At 34.8% G+C, this 21,410-nt stretch overlaps 1 protein-coding gene across 6 annotated transcripts in view; it reads left to right on the top strand.

Annotated features, from left to right (window-relative positions):
- The window catches only part of GABRB2 (gamma-aminobutyric acid type A receptor subunit beta2), a 238,604-nt gene that overhangs the window by 108,975 nt on the left and 108,219 nt on the right, over positions 1 to 21,410 (top strand). For all 6 annotated transcript variants that reach the window (XM_077895632.1, XM_077895631.1, XM_077895633.1 and 3 more), the window contains one exon: positions 7,636 to 7,718. In XM_077895632.1, coding sequence (XP_077751758.1) covers positions 7,636 to 7,718 — 83 coding nt within the window. The remainder of the gene's footprint in view (positions 1 to 7,635; positions 7,719 to 21,410) is intronic.

The raw sequence follows: 21,410 nt of genomic DNA on the forward strand, positions 1-21,410 counted from the left end.
CTAGGAAACAGTTCCCCCCTTCACACTCTCCTCCCTCCTCTAAACTCCCAGTGGTCAAATCCAACCTGAAGCCAGAGAATCAATCAGGGAGACAGTTTATGAAGTCCAAACATTCATGTCTATAAGACTACAAAACATGGTGATTAAGGGGAGAGAGTGGAACTGGAGAGACAAAGGAAGACATCCAGCATGTGTAGTTTATATTTTAAAATAATACTGGATGGGATTTGGAAGAAGTGGCAACAGACCCAGGTGAGGTTATAACCTTAGCCTGTCACTGGCTAGCTATAAATCAGCACCTGTGAAACACTGACTTTGTTAAAATAAATAAATAAATGGCTAAGATAAAATTGATGAACTTATTCTGAAATAATATGACTCTAATCTGTTAAAAATTAAATATTTTGAATATATTTTAATTAATGCAACAAAAGCTTTCTGGACACTGTTTTAAATTTTGAAAACAAAGCAAAATCATTGTTGAAATAATCTGAGTCCCAGCTATATGTCATTCTAGTTGGTAAGTGGCTCTGGTTCAGTTAAATTCTTTATGTTGATCTGAAATTAAATTTCATTTGTTAGGTAATGAATCCAAAAATAGAACAACTACTTTTTCTCAGGGACTCAGACTTCCTGTAAGACATAATTTAGAGAGAAGTGAGCATATTCTCATTCCTGAGATAAGCACACAATTTACAGATGAGACCATCAGGAATGTAATGTGGGAAATCTTGGTAAACAAGGGAGTCACTGCAGAGGAATAAAGACTTAGACTGTATGCACATATCGATTAATATTTTTGATTGAGTAGTATTTATATACTCACGAAATGAGATTTTGTTCAATACTACTGTTTGGATTCTACAGTCATGGTATTTAAGGAAATATCTTTGATAATAGCACCTAGATTTGTGGCAGAAACTTGTAGTCCTTAAATGGTCACAGTATCTTTAGAGAGAATAAGATTCCAGAAAAGCAAAGAGTCACAGAAGGCCAAACAGCTGCAGACGAGTACAAATAGCTCTAATCTGAAATGCATGATTTATCAAAAGGGAACATGATTGCTAGCAATCTTACTTTTTTTGGTGATTACAAAGTTGAGCATACTACCGCATGTGACTCTATATGAGGACTTGTAAAGAGCTTTTAAAAACAATTATGCATGAGTGTTGGAGATTTTAATTTAAGCAGGACTCTGTGGAGGTAAATCAAGAGCATAGGCTGGAAGAAAAATGCTGAGGGAGACCTTCAATCAGGGGAGAATATTAAGTGGGACTCCTTGGGGAGAGGCCTGTATTTGCTTGTCTGGGGTAGGCTAATCTACATAATTGACTAAAACAGAATGAACAGCTGTGAAATACAGCATTTGAATGTGTGGGTAAAACACAATTACAAAATATACAGGGTCGCAGAACATGTAATGTATTTTCATAGGATTATAGAATTTCCAAGCTCATTTGGTATTTCAGAAATCGTCCAGTTACCCAGAGAAGCTAAATGATTTTATCAAGGTCAACTAGCTGGTTAGTTATAGCATGACAGTTAAATCTGTAGGCTCTGGAGTCAAACATCCTAGTTTAAATCCCAACTCCACCACTTACTCTGTGACTTTTGGAGAAAATCTCTCTACTTTTCTCTGCCTCCATTTTCTTATCTATAAAATGGGAATAATAGAACACTGATATTAAAGGAGATGATACATTTAAGCAATACTAGATGATGCCTGGAACTCAGTGAGTGATCAGTTGGTATGAAGCATGTTTATCACTAGCAAGAATGCCAGAGCTGAAGTCATTTAAGTCTTGTATCAATGCTCTACCTACTCAACAAAATGCAAGAGTATATCCCAAGAGGAACGTATGTGAGAAATTAGTTTCCCAACTAAAATGGTTGTGAGACACAAAATAATATCAAGTCTGCTTGGAGATACAGAAGCAAAATCTTTTAAAGTACCTTTTGGGGAAGTGACTCAGATGAGCTCTTTAGAATGAACATAGTTGGAGGTAAGGTATTTGATTTCTTAAAAAAAATACAAAGATATTGCAAAATGAATTTTGTATGTGTGGAATGATCGGATGGTTATCTAGGAAAGGAAATAAAAGTAGAAATCCACAGTTACTTTCTTATCACCTCTGGTTGAAATCCTAACATGCTTCTCACCTGTTAAGGTACTTGTTTGACCACATATTGTAGTGCCTGAAGCCCATCTTGAGACGTCTGTTGTGTATCTGAATGGCGCTGTCAGTTAAGTGCCAGACCCTTGGTTTTAGCTAATCTCAGAATTGTGAGATGGGGCCCAGCTTCTGTATCCTCATTCAGCACAGAGTCTGCTTAAGATTCACTCTCTCTTTCCCTTTGCCCTTCTCCCCTTACTCTCTCTTTCTCAAATAAATAAATTTTTTAAAAAGTCTGTTGAAAGGACCAAAACATGTCACATTGATTTTGAGTTATCTCCTATTGGCTGAGAGACAAAGGCATTTATTATTACTTAATAACTATCTTTGATCCTATTCAATCTCAGAATGATATGGTGGCACCATTAAGTAAGTCTCAGGTAATGACACCATAAAATATTTGTTATGACTTTGGTGCAAAATGCTAGCAGAACTGTTGTATTTCCTGATTTTATAGGTGCCTTTAGTGACTGTTTTAGGGTATGTTACATATATAGTTTTCTTGCACTGTATCAGTATTTTATGATGCAAGTTATTTTTAGTTGACAAGGCCCAATGGCTAAGGAATAAAAAGTTTCTCAAAAGATCTTTTAGTCCAGTCAGAATATTGGCATTCCCCAAAGGTGGCTTTCATCCACATTATAGTATTCAGCCCCCGAAAAGGCACATTTCCACTTGCAAGTATAGAAAATTTGTGACATGTAAATGAGGTACATTCTTAAAGCATCATTGACTGTTTCCTGTGATTGAAGACAAAGTCATCTCTACATTTCACTGTAGTCTTAAAATTTAGTCAGGATACCTGCATAATAAGTTACTAGCTTCACTTCAAAGATTCCTACTACTAATGTTGAGTAATTTAAGGCCCATTATTGGTGTTTAACAGTATTCAGAAAGGCATGTTCGTGAATACTCCATTAAGTATATTTGTTGTATTGACTTATTCCTATGGAAACTTAGCACTGCTATAAATCATAAAGTTCCAAAGAACAGATTTTTGATGTTGATCATTAAACTTTTTTGAATAAGATTCATTTCTGAGTAGCTTCTTCTATAATTCTTTGATTTTAGAATTTTTTAAATAAATTAAATGAGGTACTTAATATAGAGAATTGTTTCAAAATTCTCAGTTTGAGAATGCTTATGACTTTTGCTTTCTTTTTTCTTCTCTTTATTATTATTATTACTGTTTTAATCTTGGGTTAGTGATATGTGCCAGAGACCTGCCAAAGTGCTTGAGATACAAATAAGACAAAAACATATGTAGTTCCTGATCTTATAAATCATGTGGAAAAGATGCAGGCTTGTCACACATGTCTGTGCCTTGTTTTAAAATCTGCATACATAGATGGCATAATTTTTTGAATATTTATGTATTTGGTTGCTATTTACATCATATTTTATAGCTCTGCTTTGCTTTTAATATGGGTGTGTGAGTATTCTACACATATTTTCAAATACCAACCACTGGTCAAAATAGTTATCACTGTATCTGCTTATTAGCAGGTGTCATAACAAAAATCACAGAACATTTTACGAGGTAAAGATCTCTTCTTGCTTTTACCATCTCATAACCAATTAGGATGGCAAGTTTTTAATTCAAATGTTCAGGAGCATCCAAGTATTACAGGATCTAAGTGATTCACCCCAGCTTACTTGTTCTGGTCTATATGAACAGGACTCAAAAGGGATTATTTTGTCTATAGAGTTTCTGCTTTAACCCAATAGGAGACACAAATGCCTTGAAAACATTGACTAGAAAATATTTATATATGTATTTTTTTTGTTTTATGAAGTATATTATAGCATTAAAAAAGTAAAACATTGGTGTAAATACAAATGTTGATGTGAGAAAAACACTTTCATCTACTTTATTTTTTAAATATGGGTGGAAACTCATTTCATCTGCAATAGCATTAGTCTATTTTTCTTGTTCATAGCACTCATGTTTACAGCACTAGTTCACAGATGTTAGTTGCCATGAATATGTATCATCAGAAAGTGTGAACCACAACCTGTATAGTAGCTATTGCAGGCTTCATCTCACACAGTTGAGCATCTGTTTATGGTTCTTGTTTTTTTTAAAATTGTACGTGTGCCCTTGTACCTTTAATGTCCTTTGTGTTCAGTCTGTCATTTGAAGTTACTTTTTTCTAGTTTCTCAAGATGGATGATTTCTGCTATTTTATAGAAGTAACATGGGAGTTTTGGTATGCCCATCATATACCTAATTTTATTTTCTTTGAAAATTTATCTTCTACATAATACAGGTTTCTCCTATGTTAGTAGCAATTCAGGTTGTAACTACATGTTAAAACACAAAAAAAGAAGGAAGGAGGGAAAGAAGGAAGAAAAGAAGGACAGTAGACAGATGGACCAGCGAGAAATTCAGTCAAATATTGCATAGTCAAAATAGGTTGTCATTTTTAAGCCCTGAGTAAATAATTAATGTGAAATTTATTTTTTATATAATTTTTAGTATTTGTAAAACGTTATTTGACAAGTCCCATTGAAAGCAAAACAATCAGTTTGATGATAAGATAAACTCTAGTACTATATATACACAATGTTAATTAAATGGATTAACATTTGCTGTTAAAAATATGGGAAGAATCCCTAAAACTTAAGGCACATTAAAAGCTGAAGAAGAGAAATATTGAGATAAGATAATCCTCTAAATAAAAGATTTATAATCAGCAAAACCAACTGCTTGCCTCTTTATAATTCATGTTTTTATTTATCCAACAGATGTTTATTGATTGTCTTACAATAAATAGAACAAAGCCTGTACCCCTAATGGATTACATTTTATTGAGAGAAATAGTACTTTAAAGCATCTTTCTTCTTCTTTTTTTTTTTTTAAGACTTTATTTATTTATTCATGAGAGAGAGAGAGAGTGTGAGAGAGAGAGGGACAGGCAGAGGGAGAAGCAGGCTCCACACTGGGAGCCTGACGTGGGACTTGATCCTGGGATGAAGGCGGTGCTAAACCGCTGAGCCACCCAGGCTGCCCCTGTTGTTTTTACTTCTTAATCATCTTCACCTATTTCACCCATCATCCTAATCCCTTCCCTTTGGCAATCACCAGTTTGTTTTCTATATTTATGAGTCTGTTTCTTTCTTTGTTGTTGTTGGCTTGTTCATTTGTTTATTATATTCCACATATAAGTGAAATCATATGGTATTTGTCTTTCTCCAGCTTATTTCACTTAGCATAATATCTGCTAGATCCATCCATGTTACCATGAATGACAAGATTTCATTCTTTTCTTATGGTTTAGTAATTGTTAAATCATTATGTTATACACTTGAATCTAAATTTTAAAAAGCAAAAAAAAAAAAAAAAGATAATTTCAGATTGTGATACTTGCCTGAAGGAAAATAAATAGGTTAAAATGGAACATCAGTTAAGGCAGCTACTTTGGGTGGGCTGCTTGGGTAAAGCCTCTCAGAGGAAGTGATTATTGAGCTGAAGGATCAGAAGAGAAGGACTTACGAAGATCGGGGAGAGACATGTTCTAGGCAGAAAGAACAAATGTGCAGACTGGAAGATAGTAAGGACTTGGCATGAGATAATATTGGGAAGGAAGAGGCAGATTATTCAGAGCACAGTAGGACACAGCCAAGACTCTGGATTTTATTGGGAGAACCAAAAAAAATTTAAGCAGAGGAGTGATAAAATCTATATTTTTAAAAGATCTGACAGCTGTGTGGATAATGGATAGTAGGGGGGCAAATGGAAAGGCCAAGAGATTAATTTACTGTAATAATATGAGGTGAGGCAGTGGGGCCATAGATTTTGAAGGAGGCAGTGGAGATGAAAATGAGCCCAGGCAGAGTAGCTAACTCCTGGTGAAGAAAAGGAGGGAATTGGGGATGAACATCAGCCTTAGGACACTCACTTATTGCTAAAAAGAAAAACAGAAATTAACAGAGCACAAAACTTAATGAAGCAGTAATTAAACTAAAGAGGCATGAACTACTTACATTGAGTTAATCACTTATTTTCATCCTACAACTGAGGAGTGGGACTCCCACACCTAACTGAGGAATTTCATAAACTCAGTCTACTTAGATTACTTTTAAACTCTGTCCAACCTTCCAGTGAAAAATGTCTAGCTGGGGACTGTTTCTCTCAAGCTGGGACTGTATCTTATTTCTCTATTCCCAACTCATAGTAAAGCGCCCTTCAGAGTAGAGTAGGCCAAAGTTGATCAAATTCAATATCAATTTCTTGTATAAGTTTTTTTTTAAGTAGATATAAAGGACCTGCTATATGTAGGTACTTTTTTATATTCCTTACATAAATTATTAATCTTTTCTTTAAATATTTATTTATTCATGAGAGACACAGAGAGAGAGGCAGAGATACAGGCAGAAGGAGCAGGCTCCATGCAAGGACCCCGAAGCGGAACTCGATCCTGGGATTCCAGGATCACACCTTGAGCCAAAAGCAGACACTCAACCGCTGAGCCACCCAGGAGTCCCAATTATTAATCTTTTTAGAAACCTTGTTATATTATTATGTTGTTGTTAATAATATCCCTTTCTTATAGATGAAGAAACTAAGGTTGGTGAAAAGATATTAACCATGTTGATGTCAGTTAGTTATACAGAATTAGAATTTTTACCTCTGTCTGTTGTATTCTAAAACTTGTGTTTTTCATGACTTTATGCTGCTATATTGATCAGAAAATATATATTAACAAACCACTTAGGACTATATGCTTTTTGACTCCTTTTAGTAGGTCTTTAATAAGAGATTAGTGAAAAATGAAGATAGAGAAATACAGACATTAAAGGGACATATTCATATCTCTGATAAAATAATAAAGGAACCAGGTATTTTAAATCAGTAACTGTGCCAGCCCATAGGAGGACACTAACAGGTCATGAAAATATCAGATTACTCAGCACAGAACAAATCAGGCAATAGATGAAAGGCTGATTGTGTGTTGTGTTAAAGCACTTGCAAAGTACTATACTATGCATAGAAATGTCAAAAATAATGAATCAAAACCAAGATTTAATGAAGATTAGATTTGAGGGAAGAGGAAACAAATATGAATGGAAGAGGAGCTATCTATGTTGATATTCTTAATCTCTTTGTGATGCTTGTAAAATAAAGAGCCCTGGGACCATCCCTCCCTACACCAAGACATTCTGGAGCATGGAAATGTCTGTTTAATAAACCCTCTCAGGTGATTTTGTTTAGTATAAGTAGGTAATGAACCACACTTGGGGAAAATACTGATTTAGTCCAGTCTTTTTTTATATAAATCAGCCTGAGGCTTATAAAGGAAAATGGTTATCTGAAGCTATAGCACCCTTTTTCACTAGAACTCTGGCTAAATCAGTCTTCTAGAGGCCCAGTTCTGCCCTCTTTGATACTTGGATTTAATTTTTTCAACTCCAGCCATGGACCAGCTAACAGCATATATTGTTGCTATTTCTCTTCTAGAATCACAACTACAGCTGCCTGCATGATGGACCTAAGACGGTACCCACTGGATGAACAAAATTGCACCTTGGAAATTGAAAGCTGTAAGTTTTTCTAAGAATGCAGCTAGACTGAACTCTGCTTTAAGATTATTCTGGCTCATGCCCAAACCACAGGTCCTGAAAATGTCCTGCTACTGCAGTAAATCTGGTAGAGGGAGATACAGTGTCTTTCCTCAGTGATGCTGCCAACCTCTTAGTCTCATCTCTAAATCCCTGGGAGACATGTATAAGAGAAGACATAATCTAGCAGTAAAAGGAAGACACTAAGAGCCTGGAAGGAGACCAAAGGCTATTCTAGGCATTTAAAGTATGGAAATGGTGCATAGAGCTACAACAGAAGGGAAAATAGGTGGTAATGCCAGGGTGACACAGGAAATCTCAGTTGTCTTTGCCTTTCACAAATGTTATCTCTTTGCAATTGCAAAATAAATGTGGCCTCTGGACCAGTTGAAACATTCAGAGTGTGGATTGGTGGGATGTTTTTTGTTTTGAGGGACGTTGTCAGTGTCTAAAATTTATTTTATATTCTTGCTGAAAGCCATACAATGACCAAGCATGGTATATATACGCATGTTTATTTTCTTTCTTGTGCTGACCTGTTTTGCAGTGTTCTTGCTTTTCTGGGCCACAGTTTCAGTGTCCTTCTTGATGACTCAATCACCTACCCTGTTGGGTGGGTGAAAACATTGACTTCATAACCTATCTCTATTTTGGAGGTCATGCACAGAGGTCATTTGAGATGGAATAGGATTTTGATCTTCTTTTCTTTGTCAGTTCTTTGCAATGTTTTCATACCTCATCCCACCAAACAATTGGAAGCTGCTGATTTTATATCCAGCATTCCAGATAATGAGTAACTTGACTGCTGTGCAGATAGGACACTCTCAGCTGTTACGAGGAACTCTAGCTGTGACAAGCATTGCAAATTTAAGTCACTACTCTGAGCAGAAATACAAGCCTGTATGGCACATTGCTGGTATTTTGCCCATTAAAAAAACATAGCTTCCAGGGATAATATTAAATTTACATGCATTTTTTTAAGAACTTGATTTTATACTTGTGTTATCAAATCATCATTTTCACGTTTGATCTTTTCAATAAAGAACTATTTACAGAAACTGGTCTATAGGGTATTGATGATTATTTTTATGTAAATATTTTTGGGATAACTTTGCATTTTCATGACTTATGATACAATTTAAGTTTAGAATGTTCTCCAAAGTCCAAATTCTTTGGTTGTTTCAAATTGTTGGAGTAAGGTTTCTTTTAAAGTAGATTGTCATGTACTAATAATGAATTTTTATGGTAAGAGAACTCATGATGAAATTTGAGTGGAATTTTAAATAATCATAATTGTACACATAGTTAAAGCACTTGCGCTGATGTTATTTCATTTGAGCTGTTCACAACCCCCTCAGGTAAATAAACAAGGCCTTTCTATTTTAAAGAACTAATGCCTAAGGGCACAGGCAACACCCAGGTATTTAATCTAGTTAAATTATAATTCTGACATGAATATTTTAAAATTAACATGATAATTCTTCAGACTTTTAGAAAGTTTATATTTTAATAAAGGGGCTTCTACATCTCTTATTTCAAATCACAGTTACCCTGTTAAATGGGGTAGTTTTTTTCCCCTAACTTTACTGAGATGTAATTTGTATATAACATTGTGTAAGTTTAAGATGTACAATATGATGATATATATATATATATATCATATATATATATCACTATATATATATCTATAGTGAAGTGATTGCCACAATAAGGTTAGTTAACACATCCATTACCTCACACAGTTACCTTGTGTGTGTGTGTTAAGAACTGATCTACTCCTATAGCAACTTTCAAGTATAAAATACAGAGTTGTTAACTATAGTCACCATTCTGTGGATACCCAGATCTTACTCATCTTCTAACTGAGCATTTGTAACCCTTTAACTACATTCAACCATCTCCCCATACCCTCACCCCTGTCAACTACCAAGTCATTCTTTGTTTCTATGACTTCAGTATTAATTCTTAGATCCATATATAAATAAGACCATACACTATTGGTCTTTCTCTGTCTGATTTATTTCACTTAGTATAATTACCTTAAGTTCTGAGGGTCTTGGGTGGCTCAGTCGGTTGAGTAATCAACTCTTGGTTTCAGTTCAGGTCATGATCTCAGGGCTCTGAGAATGAGCCCTGCACTGGGCTCTGTGCTCTGCACAGAGTCTGCTTGAGATTCTCTCTCTCCTCCTTCTGTCCCTCTCCCCACTCACAATGTGGTCTCTTAAATCAATCAATCAATCAATCAGTCTTTAAAAGAATTCCCTTAAGTTATGTCTATGTTGTCACAAATGACAGGATTTCCTTTTTTTTAAGAAAAGATTTTATTTATTCATGAGAGACACAGAGAGAGAGAGAGGCAGAAACATAGGCAGAGGGAGAAGTAGGCTCCATGCAAGAGCTCATGTGGGACTCGATCCCAGGACTTCAGGATCACACCCTGGGCCAAAGGCATATGCTCAACTGCTGAGCCACTGGGCATCCCTGGATTTCCTTTTTTTAACTGAATATTCCATTGTATCACTTTTTTTTTTAACCTATTCATCCATCAGTGGACATTTAAGTTGTCTCTATGTCTTGGCTATTATAAGTGATTCTGCAACGAACGTAAAAAAGCGGGTATCTCTTCAAGATGGAGATTTCATTTGCTTCATACATTTACCCAGAAGCAGTAAATATGGGTGATATGGTAGTTCTACTTTTAATTGTTTGAGAAATTTTCATACTTGTTTTCTATGTGGTCTGTACCAATTTACATCCGCACCATTAGTGCACAAGATTTTTTCTTCACATCCTCACTAGCACTTGTTCTCTTATCTTTTGGATAATAGCCATTCTAACAAGTGTGAAACAATATCTCATCATGATTTTGATTTACATTTCCCTGATACAGATTCTCTTCCAAGTATATACCAATTTTCCCAACACCATTTGCTGTAGAGGCTCTTTTTCCCATTGAGTATCCTTGGCTTCCTTGTCCAGTATGAGTTGACCATATATGCGAGAGTTTATATCTGAGCTTTTGATTCTGTTCATTGGTCTATGTGTCTCTTTTTATGCCAGTACTATACTGTTTTGATCACTATAGCTTTGCAGTATAGTTTGAAATCAGAAAGTATGATGCCTCCAGCTTTGTTATCTTGTTCAAGATTGCTTTAGCTATTCAAGGTCTTTTGTGGTTCCATACAAATTTTAAGATTGTTTTCTTAAATATAGTTTCTTAAATATATAGTATTTCTATAAAAACACATTGGAATTTAGATAGGGGATGCATTAAAACTATAGGTAGCTTTGGGTAATATAGACATGCTAATAATATTAATTCTTCTGATCTGTGAATATGGGCTATGTTTCCATTTATTTATGTCTTCACTTTCTTTCATCAATGTCTTATGCTTTTCATTGTGCAGATCTTTCACCTCCTTGGTTAAATTTATTCATAAGTATTTTGTTGTTTTTGATGCTATTGTAAATGGGTTTATTTTATTTTGTTTCTAGAAATATAAACATGTATAGAAATGGAACTGATTTTTATATGTTTATTTTGTATCCTGCAACTTTACTAAATTTGTTTATTCTATTAATTTTTTGGCAGTCTTTGGGATTTTCTACATATAAGATCATGTCATCTGCAAACAGAATAATTTTACTTCTTCTTTACCTATTTGGGTATCTTTTATTTCTTTTTTTTTTTTTTTTGCCTGATTTTTCTGGCTAGGAGTTTCAGTACCATGCTGAACAGGAGTGCTGGTGCTGAGAGTGGGTACTCTTATCTTGTTCCTGATCTTAGAGGAAACACTTTCAATCATTCACCATTGAGTATGATGTTAGTTATGGATTTATCATATATAGCCTTTATTATGTTGAGGTACAGTCCTTCTATACTAAATTTGTCAAGAGTTTCTATCATGAAAGGATGTTGGATTATGTCAGATGCTTTTTCTACATCTATTCAGATGATTTTTTCTTTCATTTTATTAATTTGATGTATAACATTTATTGATCTGCATCTGAACCATCCCTACATCCCAGGGACAAATCCCACTTGCTCATGGTGTATGATTTTTTTAGTGTGCTATTAAATTTGTTTTACTAGTATTTTGTTAAGAATTTTTGCATCTATATGTATCAAGGATATTAGCCTGTAAGTTTCTTGCAGTAGTCTTATCTAGCTTTGGTGTCAGGATAACACTGACTTTGTAAAATGAGTTTGAGAGCATTCCTTTCTCTTCAACATTTTTAAGAGTCTGAGAAGGATTGCCATTAATTTTCATTTAAATGTTTGGAAATAAATAAATATTTGATAAAATTCATCAGTGAAAACATATGGTTCTGGGCTTTTCTTTGTTGAGAAGTTATTGAGAACGGACGCAATTCTCCTTGTTACTTGTTACTTGGTCTGCTCGTATTTTCTAGTTCTTTATGAGTCCATCTTAATAGATTGTATGTTTCTAGGAATTTATTAATTTCTTCTAAGTTGTTTAATTTATTGGTATATGATTGTTCATGGTAGTCACTTGGATCCTTTGTATTTCTGTGGTATCAGTTGTAATGTCTCCTCTTTCATTTATAATTTTATTTATTTGAGTTCACCTCTTTTTCTTGGTTAGTCTAGCTAAAGATTTACCAATCTTTTTTTTAGAGAATGAATTCTGAATTTTAATTTTTCTTATGCTTTTTTCTTTTCATTGCTTTTCTATTTCATTTATTTCTGCTCCACTCTTTATTATTTCATTCTTTCTGCTAACTTTGGTCTCAGTTTGTTCTTCTTTTCTTAGTTCCTTGAGATATAATGTTAAGTTGTTTATCTGAGATCTTTCTTTTATCCCAATACATCTGTTTGTAACTATAAATTTTCAGAACTGCTTTTGCTGCATCCTATAGGTTTTGATATATTGTTTCTATTTCATGTCTTAGGATTTTTTTTGTTTCCCTTTTTATTTCCTTTTTTAACCATTGGTGGTTCAAGATTGTTTTATTTCCATGCATTTGTGCATTTCCCAGCTTTCTTACTGCTATTGATTTCTAGTTTCATACCTTTGTGGTCAGAAAAAGACCCTTGATATAATTTCTGTCTTCTTGAATTTTTTGAAACTTGTTTTGTGACCTAACATATTATCTATCCTAGAAAGTGTTCTGTGCAGGCTTGAGGAGAATGTATATCCTGTTTCTGTCGGATGGAATGTTCTGTATATCTCTTTGGTCCATTTGGTCTATAGTGTTCAAATCTTCTGTTTCTTTATTGATTATCTGTCTGGATAATCTAGCCATTGCTGAGAGTGGGTTATTAAAGTCCCCAACTATTATTGTATTCCTGTCTATCTCTTCTTTTAGTTCTGTTAGTAGTTTCTTTATATACCAGGATGCTCTAATGTTGCATGTTTATGATTGTTATATGTTTTTTATTAATTTACCCCTTTATAATCATAGAGTGACCTTCTTTATTTTTTGTGAGCATTTTTAACTAAAAGTTTATAGGTAGGTATTAATATTTATATGTTACATCTAAGGAAACAGATTCAAAGAGGTAAAGAGATTTGCCCAAGGTCATGCAGCCACTGAGTGGAATAATGGCTCTGTGCTGATGTGGTAATTGATAGCTGGCTTTTAAAGCCACTGATTTTATAGGGACCAGATTTATAGAAGATCCTAATTGTAGAAACCAAGAAAATATCTTATACTTACAAAAAATCAGAATTTATTCATATTTAACCAGACAAAAAAAATCACTGTTATATGAATTAATATGAATGATAATGAAATATGGTATTATATTAATTATATATATATATATGATATACAGGTCTTACTATTATAAGTAGGTAGTTAACTAATTAGGTCTTACTATTATAAGTAGGTAGTTAACTAATTAAGCTTATTGAAATGACTTTAGGATCCTATCTCTTAAAGAATTAGCTCTGAAGTTGATGTCTAACATTCGACCTTAACCATTTCCTTCTGTTAAGCAAACTCTAGGCATTCAATTCTTCTTCTCTCCCTCCTTCCCTCTTCTGCCTTTCTTCCCTACCTTTCTCAAATGCAAATGACCTTAATGGTGTCATTACTAAATCATTATTACCCTGTTTCTATTTTAGCAATTAGTATATTGGTTTAATGTCAGAGAAAATAATATAACTTGATTCTGAGTGAGGGAATACGGATTGAGCTTATTGCAAAGCTATTTAATATGTTTCATCTAGAAATGAAAAATAGTGCAAAAGGGGCAAGGAGAGTATTATATATCTTTGAAATGGGAAAAGTTAGGGGGCTAATCTTGTAAATTCTGAGTGAGATTAGCTGTCCAATACCAATATGAGCTACATGGCCCCACTCTCCTCCTCAGAAAGGTAAGATAGTCTTATAAATTCTTAAACCCTATTTCCAGGTTCCCCACTTGGGGTATGTGAGCCACTTGTTTGAAAGAGAGTGTGGAATTCTCTCAACTAGATCCATTGACAGGCTGCTCACATTACAAAAACCCAAAAGTTTCTCTCTCTTTTTTTCCCCTCATTTGTTTGTGTGCTTTTATCTCAGCCCGTCTCTGGATGACTTGGACTGGTCAGCCTGTGTCTCAGAGAATAAAGTTAATGCTCTTTTTCTTAGTGCTGTTGTTTTTCAGCCAGTTCCAGCCTTGGCGTGATTCACCATCAATTAGAGAGTATATAACTTTCCCAGCAGCTCTTTCATAGATAACTTCACAGGGCTATGTCAAGTGTTCACTGGGATAGCCAGTAAGGCATCTCCTTTTAGGATCTAAGAAAAAAAAAAAAAAAGAAAAAAAATCCTAACTCTGCCTTCCTGACAGCATCAGAAACCAGTTGTTGCTGGCCTCTCGTGCTCATTGATTACCTACATTATGTCATAGAAGTCACCCAATTATATCACGTTGTTTGAGGATTAAATGAACTAATAAAGATAAAGAATGTAGCAATTTGCCTGGTACATGTTAAGCATCTAAAAGCAGTAACTGGTAATTAATTATTATTGTTATTATCACACTGCTTTTATTACATTTAAAGATTCCTCACTGCCACAAATTTGACTTCATTATGAGATCTAGTAAATCCAGCCAAGGAGAGACCCAAAACACAGCATTGCCCTTCTCAACTTTTGTAGATCTTATTCCAGATCTTGCTTTAACATTCTAAGTAAGTCTCATTATTTGTATGGCTGTCTACTTACTCATAGAATGTCTCAGCCAGCTGTGCCTACAGTATAAAATGCAAATTAATTTCTTCTACTTCTGTCAAGTGGAAAAGAATTAATAGCTAGCTTCAAAATCCAAAGAGGGAGATTTAAAAGCTCTTTGACATCTGTACTTAGATGAAATGAAAGTGCAGCCCATTGTAAAATATAGTCCATTTGTGATTTTGCTAACATTTTAAACTGGCCAGAGAAGATAGTCATCACCTGATGACCATCTAAAGTCTGTGCAATCACTGTAGCAAAATGTGCCTATGAGTGAGTGAGAGTGTGTGTTGGCACAGGTCTCTCTTCTTTCTAGAGATGTTCACCATGCTAATTTATGAAAGGAAGAAATAGCAATGTGCCTATTGTTGTCTTATTGAATTTCAATTTGGATATTATATAAAATAACTTGCTGTTTGATTATTGATGGAGTAAAGGCTCTATTATCTTTTCAACAACTTTATTCAAAATAATCCTTATTAAACAGGTCAATATAGATTGATACATTTAAACAGATTAAGGTATTGAATCCATATCTAGTATGGTACAGGTTAATATATATTGAATATAGTTTATGCTATGCACTGGTCAATATTTTAGTAAATATTCATGCAAGATTTTTAAGAACTTAGAGGAAAAGGCATTGTGTTCTTCCACTCCTAAAGTGAAAATTGATGGCACCTTGGAGTGTCATTAGACTCAAAATAGCTATCACAGAGGAAGTGGTGATTGGATAGGATTCTGAGTTAATGTGTATAGTGAATAAGAGGACATTTATTGAATACTGGTAGTTTTCTGGTATCAATTTCTCAAGCTAATCAAACAAATCACTTAGTTTTTTCAAGCTCTGGTTTCTCATCTCTACAATATTACAATACTCTATAGGTAACAAGATAATCAAGACGGAGATCTTTGTGCTATGCTTGGTACTGGTATTTCCATAGCTAGTTATCTTTATACTATTATTATTATCATTATCAACTGCACCTGGAATACTGCACTCATGTAGAGTCACAACATGTTAAGAGGGATATTTAGCAGTCAGAATAAACAAAATATGAGTGATAGGTAAACCATGGAGTATGATAAATTAGCAGAATAAATGAGTGGGAAGAGGGGTGAATTTACTTTGAGGAACAGAAAACCAGGAAGAGAGAGTGGCAGTATTTGAATGGGATAGCTGTTTTCAAAACATTACAGCATTTCCTCTTAAAAGAGCAGACTACCTGCTCTAAGGGCAAAACTAGACTAATGATGAAAGATGCGAAAAGGCAATTTTGGATTGAAATATTTATATAAAAAAAGTTCATAGCAGTTACAGCTGGTGAAAATCTGGTAGGTTTATTGCTCTGTAAGACCATTTTCTGGAGGAAAGGGGATTCTTGCAATGAGCAAGTGATAGGATTATATGATTTCTACAGAGCTCTGGGTTAAAGGTTACTTGGCACCAGCAAAAATATGTAGGACTCCAGTTAAAGGACAAGTAAGCAAGGACTGGTTTCTGTGAAGATGCAGATCCCATATGCATATACATCTGGGAGCAGTGCTATTTAGGAAAAAATGAAAATCACATGCTAACTAAGGTTTTAAGTATATGCTATATGTGTTTTGCTGATGGTCTGTTGTTATTTAGCTAGTGATCTTTCTTTTCTCAGATTTTCCTCACAGGAATAACTCTTACCATTGTGTGAGAAGAATAAGACTTCCCCACACATACATTTTCCTAACTTTCTAAATAATTTAGAACCTTCTTGAGGGTTTTGATCTCATTAAGGCTTTAAGAATCATCGCAGCAGAAGACAATGTATGTGCACGTGTGTGTGTGTGTGTGTGTGTGTGGTAATATTAAATCATGAAGCTACCAAGTATTTTGGGTGATCCTAGAATTATTCACGTTAGAAAAAAATTTCTGTGACATTCCAGTGGGACTTAATCATAATTACTTATCTAGAGAAAATCAAAGAGCATTGCAAATGCTCTGTGGTGCTACTGCATACAAATTTAATTTGCATCACTGTTCCATTTTCCTATTTTCTTGAATTGTACCTAGCAGTGTGGAAGTGGAGGATTTGTCTTCCCTTCCTTGCTGTGTGATACTTTTTTGGAACACGATCACTGCTTAACAATTATTATTCCCTTTTGACAATAAGCAAGTGCCAGGATGTGTATTTAGAAACTCTGGCACCTCATAAAGATATTATTTATGATCTTGTGTATCTGGACTTTAGGACTTCCATCCTTTTAATTCTTCCATTATAAGAAAGTGAAGAAGTGACTTAAATATAAAGTGTACACTCTACTATTGAATAGGAAAATAATGATATTGAACTCTTTGCATCTAAAGTTTTTTGTTTCCCCCAAAGGGAAATCTTATTTTTTATTCATATTTAAAATTTTCTCTTTCTGTAGTCTCTATTTTCTCTTTCTAGAATTCCCGGAGACACCTTGAGTCCCACATTTATCTCCAGTGATTGAAATAAAATTTGTAGAATTTTATCTTCCAGATTACTAATATTTATTTTATTCTAAAGAAATTATTAGTAGCAAGTATACTATTTTTACCATCCTGTTTTCCGTTTTTTAAAGATTTAATTTTTTATTTATTCATGAACGACACAAAGAGAGAGAGGCTAAGACACAGGCAAAGGGCGAAGCAGGCTCCATGCAGGGAGCCTGATGTGGGACTGGATCCTGGAACTCCGGGATCACACCCCAAATCAAGGGAAGATGCTCAACCGCTGAGCCACCCAGGCGTCCCCCTGTTTTCAATTTCTATGAACTCTTTCTTATCATTTGATTACTCATTTCGCATAGTTACTTGTTTTCTTATAGAATTTCCTTTTTATTTTAAGGATATCATTTTAAATTATTTTACAAGTTTTCTTCTGCTCTCTTCATCTTTCTATTTCCTTTTGTGATGATGTATGTTTACTTATTGTGATCCTTCTTTTTTATGCTGATGATTTTCCTTGTAAGTCTGCTAATCTTGGTAGTCAATTCATATTTGTAAATAAAGGGCTAGTTTGACCAACAAGTTCCTGATACAGGTGTTCTGAACTGATGTGGGTTTCCTTAGCACACTTATATAGCTGTTTTCTTAGCCTCTTCCCTGAATAAGGAGAATAGAGCCAGGGGGAGAATGGGGTATGCTGACCAAGACAGTCTTCCCCTTTAGGAGAAGGAGATTTTTCACAGGAAACCAAGGCTCATCTGAGGCTTAGCACGTAACATTATTTTACCCTTTCATTCCTAGGAGGATCTAATGGAACAACAACTATTTATTTTTCTCCATTTGTAGCAGTGCCCAGACTGGTCTGGGGCTCTGTTTAGATTCTCTCTTCAGCCCAATATCTAAACTAGGAACCCAGGCAGCCCCTTCTTGGTTCAAGGAGCCTATTTCTAGCATTATTTCAGGAGCAATCACCACAGCTAGATGTAAAAGAAGCAAGAAGGCTGGTCTGGTGGTTGCATGGTGGCTCTTACTGCAAAATTCCTGCATCTGCAAATTCTCTGAGGCATATGTTCTCAACTTCACAGTACATCAGATCCCCTGGGAAGTTTTTAAAAATCCAAATGAACAGGCCACTCCACAGACCTATTGAATCAGTCATTTTAAAAGCTCTGCAGGTGATGACAATGAACAAAGTTGGAAGAGAGTCCTCTAGGGCATAGTTCTCACACTTGAGTGAGCATGAGAATATCCTGGAGAGCTTGCTAAACACAAATTGCTGGGTCCCATTCTCTGGGGTTTCTGACTAAAGTGAGTCTGAAGTGAGGCTCAAGACTGCATTTTTCACATTTGCTGGTGATGCTAACACTGCAAGTATAAAGAAAACACTACTCTAGGGCTTTAGTGGGAAGATGGGCCCTTTCCTTTGCACTTCTAATGCAAAACTTGTTTCTTTGGTTTTCTCTGTCTAAATAACCACATCTACATTCTAACTTTTGTACATTTTTCAAAATTACTAGCCCATTGATGTAATACTTTACTATAATTTATAGTGCTATCATGGATTTTTGCCATTCTTTCTTCTTACAGTTATTTCTATAAGATTCTAGTAAGGCAGGAAAAGTAAATATGTCATCTTAAACTAGAATTTTCCTTTTTTCATACACATATTCAGTTTTTAACTACACATGCAATTTTCAGCCTCATTTTAAAATTTTAATAGCATATCACAAATATCTTATTTTCTGAAATCCTCTCATAACTTCTCATGTCTGTCTAGTATTCCACATGTGGATGAATAAACCATAGTTTATTTAACCAGTTCCCAACTGTGGAACATATAATAATTCAACTATGTTGCTACTTTTAATAATGTTATAATTTGTGTATGATTGAAGCTATTTATCATTAAATACTATCATGATTATATGTATATGTATATGGCTCTTCTGTGCAATGTAATACGAAATGTTAAATTTAAATTGATTAAAATAAAAAAATAAAAATTCAGTTCCTCAGTTTCACTAGGCATATTTCCTGTGTTCAGTAGCCACAGGCGACCAGTTCCTGCCATATTGGACAGTGCAAGTTTCTAGAACATTTGCATCATTTGAATAAGTCTGAGTAACAATAATACAAATAAGTTCGTAGAAGTTGAAAAACTATATCATAGAAAATATAAAATTTAAAGTCTTTTGATATGGTTTTACATATAACCTGATTTCAAAAATACTTTCAAAAATGTAAAAGGAAGCCAAAGGGCATTAGAATTGAAGTGTATTTTCTTAATTGAAAAGGAAACCATTACTTTATTGTTCTTAAGTGGGCAAACTTAAAAGGAAGCAGAATTCATAGTGTTATCAAATTGGTATCTCCCAATCTCACAGGTGAAAATCTGCCTGTTTCGTTCCTTTCCCTTTAGCCACCATTAGGCTGTTTCTGACATGGTGTGAAAAGTGAAGCAGTTAATGAAGTGTGTATGTATATTTTAGTAAATGCTAGCCCAAAAGGTAGAATGTGGATAGACTGTATTATCCTGACAGTGATCAAGATTTCCACATGAATTAACAAGTAGCTTTGGAATCTAGAGTTCTAGATACAGAGAATTTGGGGAGGTATTTTTTGGCATAGTAGACTCAGCCCCTTATCAGATTATTGCCCTGTATACATCAACATAAATACTATGCCAAACCTAGGTAAAATAAACACAAAGCCTTCCACCCCTCACCTGTGTTAAGGTGACTTGGTAACTAAATGAGCCCAGAGCTTAAGAGGTGCTCACCCTTTGGACCATGTGGTAAGCACAGGTGTAAAGTTTAACATGTGTTGGCACAGGCTCAGCTTTCAACTCAAAGAACAGCAAGGAGCAATTACAAGAAGACTGATTCCCATTATGGTTCTTAAAGGGTGGAGTGTTTTCTTAAAGACTAAATGAGTTCCTCAGTCTCTCTGGACAGTGTTTGATGAGGCTCTGCTCAAAACTCTGCATTGTGTATATTTCCCTTTCTGAAGGTGATAGCCACTTTCTTTTATGTTTCTGATGCTCATTTCTCTCCCCTCCCCACCCCGTTTTGAAATTTCCCATTAAAACTAAAAATTCAGTTTAGGTGATCATTGTATATTACAATTTTTTCTATGGCAGATCTTGTGGGGGAAGGGTGGTGGGTGTCCAAACTTGTTACCTGGTTTTCCTTTAGGCTCAGGAAAGGAGCCAACAGTGCTCTCAGCAAGAATTGTCTCTTTTTGGCTGGGCTTCATTTTATACTTGATCCTAATTAAGTGAAATACCACATTTGTGGCTTTCTTAGCATTTTTAGTGAAAGCTGGAGAACACTTTATGAAACCTGATGGGAACATCCTAAGCCAGAGGCATAAATACACCCACAGACCTTCCCTGAAGCATTTCCTGAAGACTCATGTTGTTTTTGTTAGTTGCAGCCCAATGAACTGTAACTCAGACTGACTTTTGTCAGATCCTGCATCTGACTCTCTGTGTTACACTAGAAAATATTTTCCTTTTAATAGGCTTTCATTACTGTTGATTTGTTTTTACAAGTCCAATATCTTTCTCTTCAGGAGAGCTTCTAGAGTCTACCTTCTGTTCCTGCTTCCACCTCCATTGTAGCCAGTACCGTGATTATTATATTTATTGTTATGATCACCACCATCAATAATAGTAACTACCACTGATTAAATGTTTACTTTGTATGAGACATGATGCTGTGTATATACACACGATCTCACCTAAATACCTCATATGGCAGCTCCCCATATTATTTCTTCTTTACAAATGAGGATGTGGTGCCCTAGAGAAGTTGTATTAACTTAAAAAAGGACACACAGGTTAGCAGGTGAATGTCTAATTGAAGAAAACAAAATCCAGTGTAGCTAGTTTAAACAGAGACTTATTTGGCTTACCAGATGTTGATGAAGACTGAAGAAACAGACTCTAGGCTGAGCTTTTATTTTATTTTTTAAAAGATTTTTATTTATTTATTCATGAGAGACACAGAGAGGCAGAGACACGGGCAGAGGGAGAA

This window comes from Canis aureus, chromosome 4 (assembly GCF_053574225.1).
Source record: "Canis aureus isolate CA01 chromosome 4, VMU_Caureus_v.1.0, whole genome shotgun sequence".
NCBI classification, from domain to species: domain Eukaryota; kingdom Metazoa; phylum Chordata; class Mammalia; order Carnivora; family Canidae; genus Canis; species Canis aureus.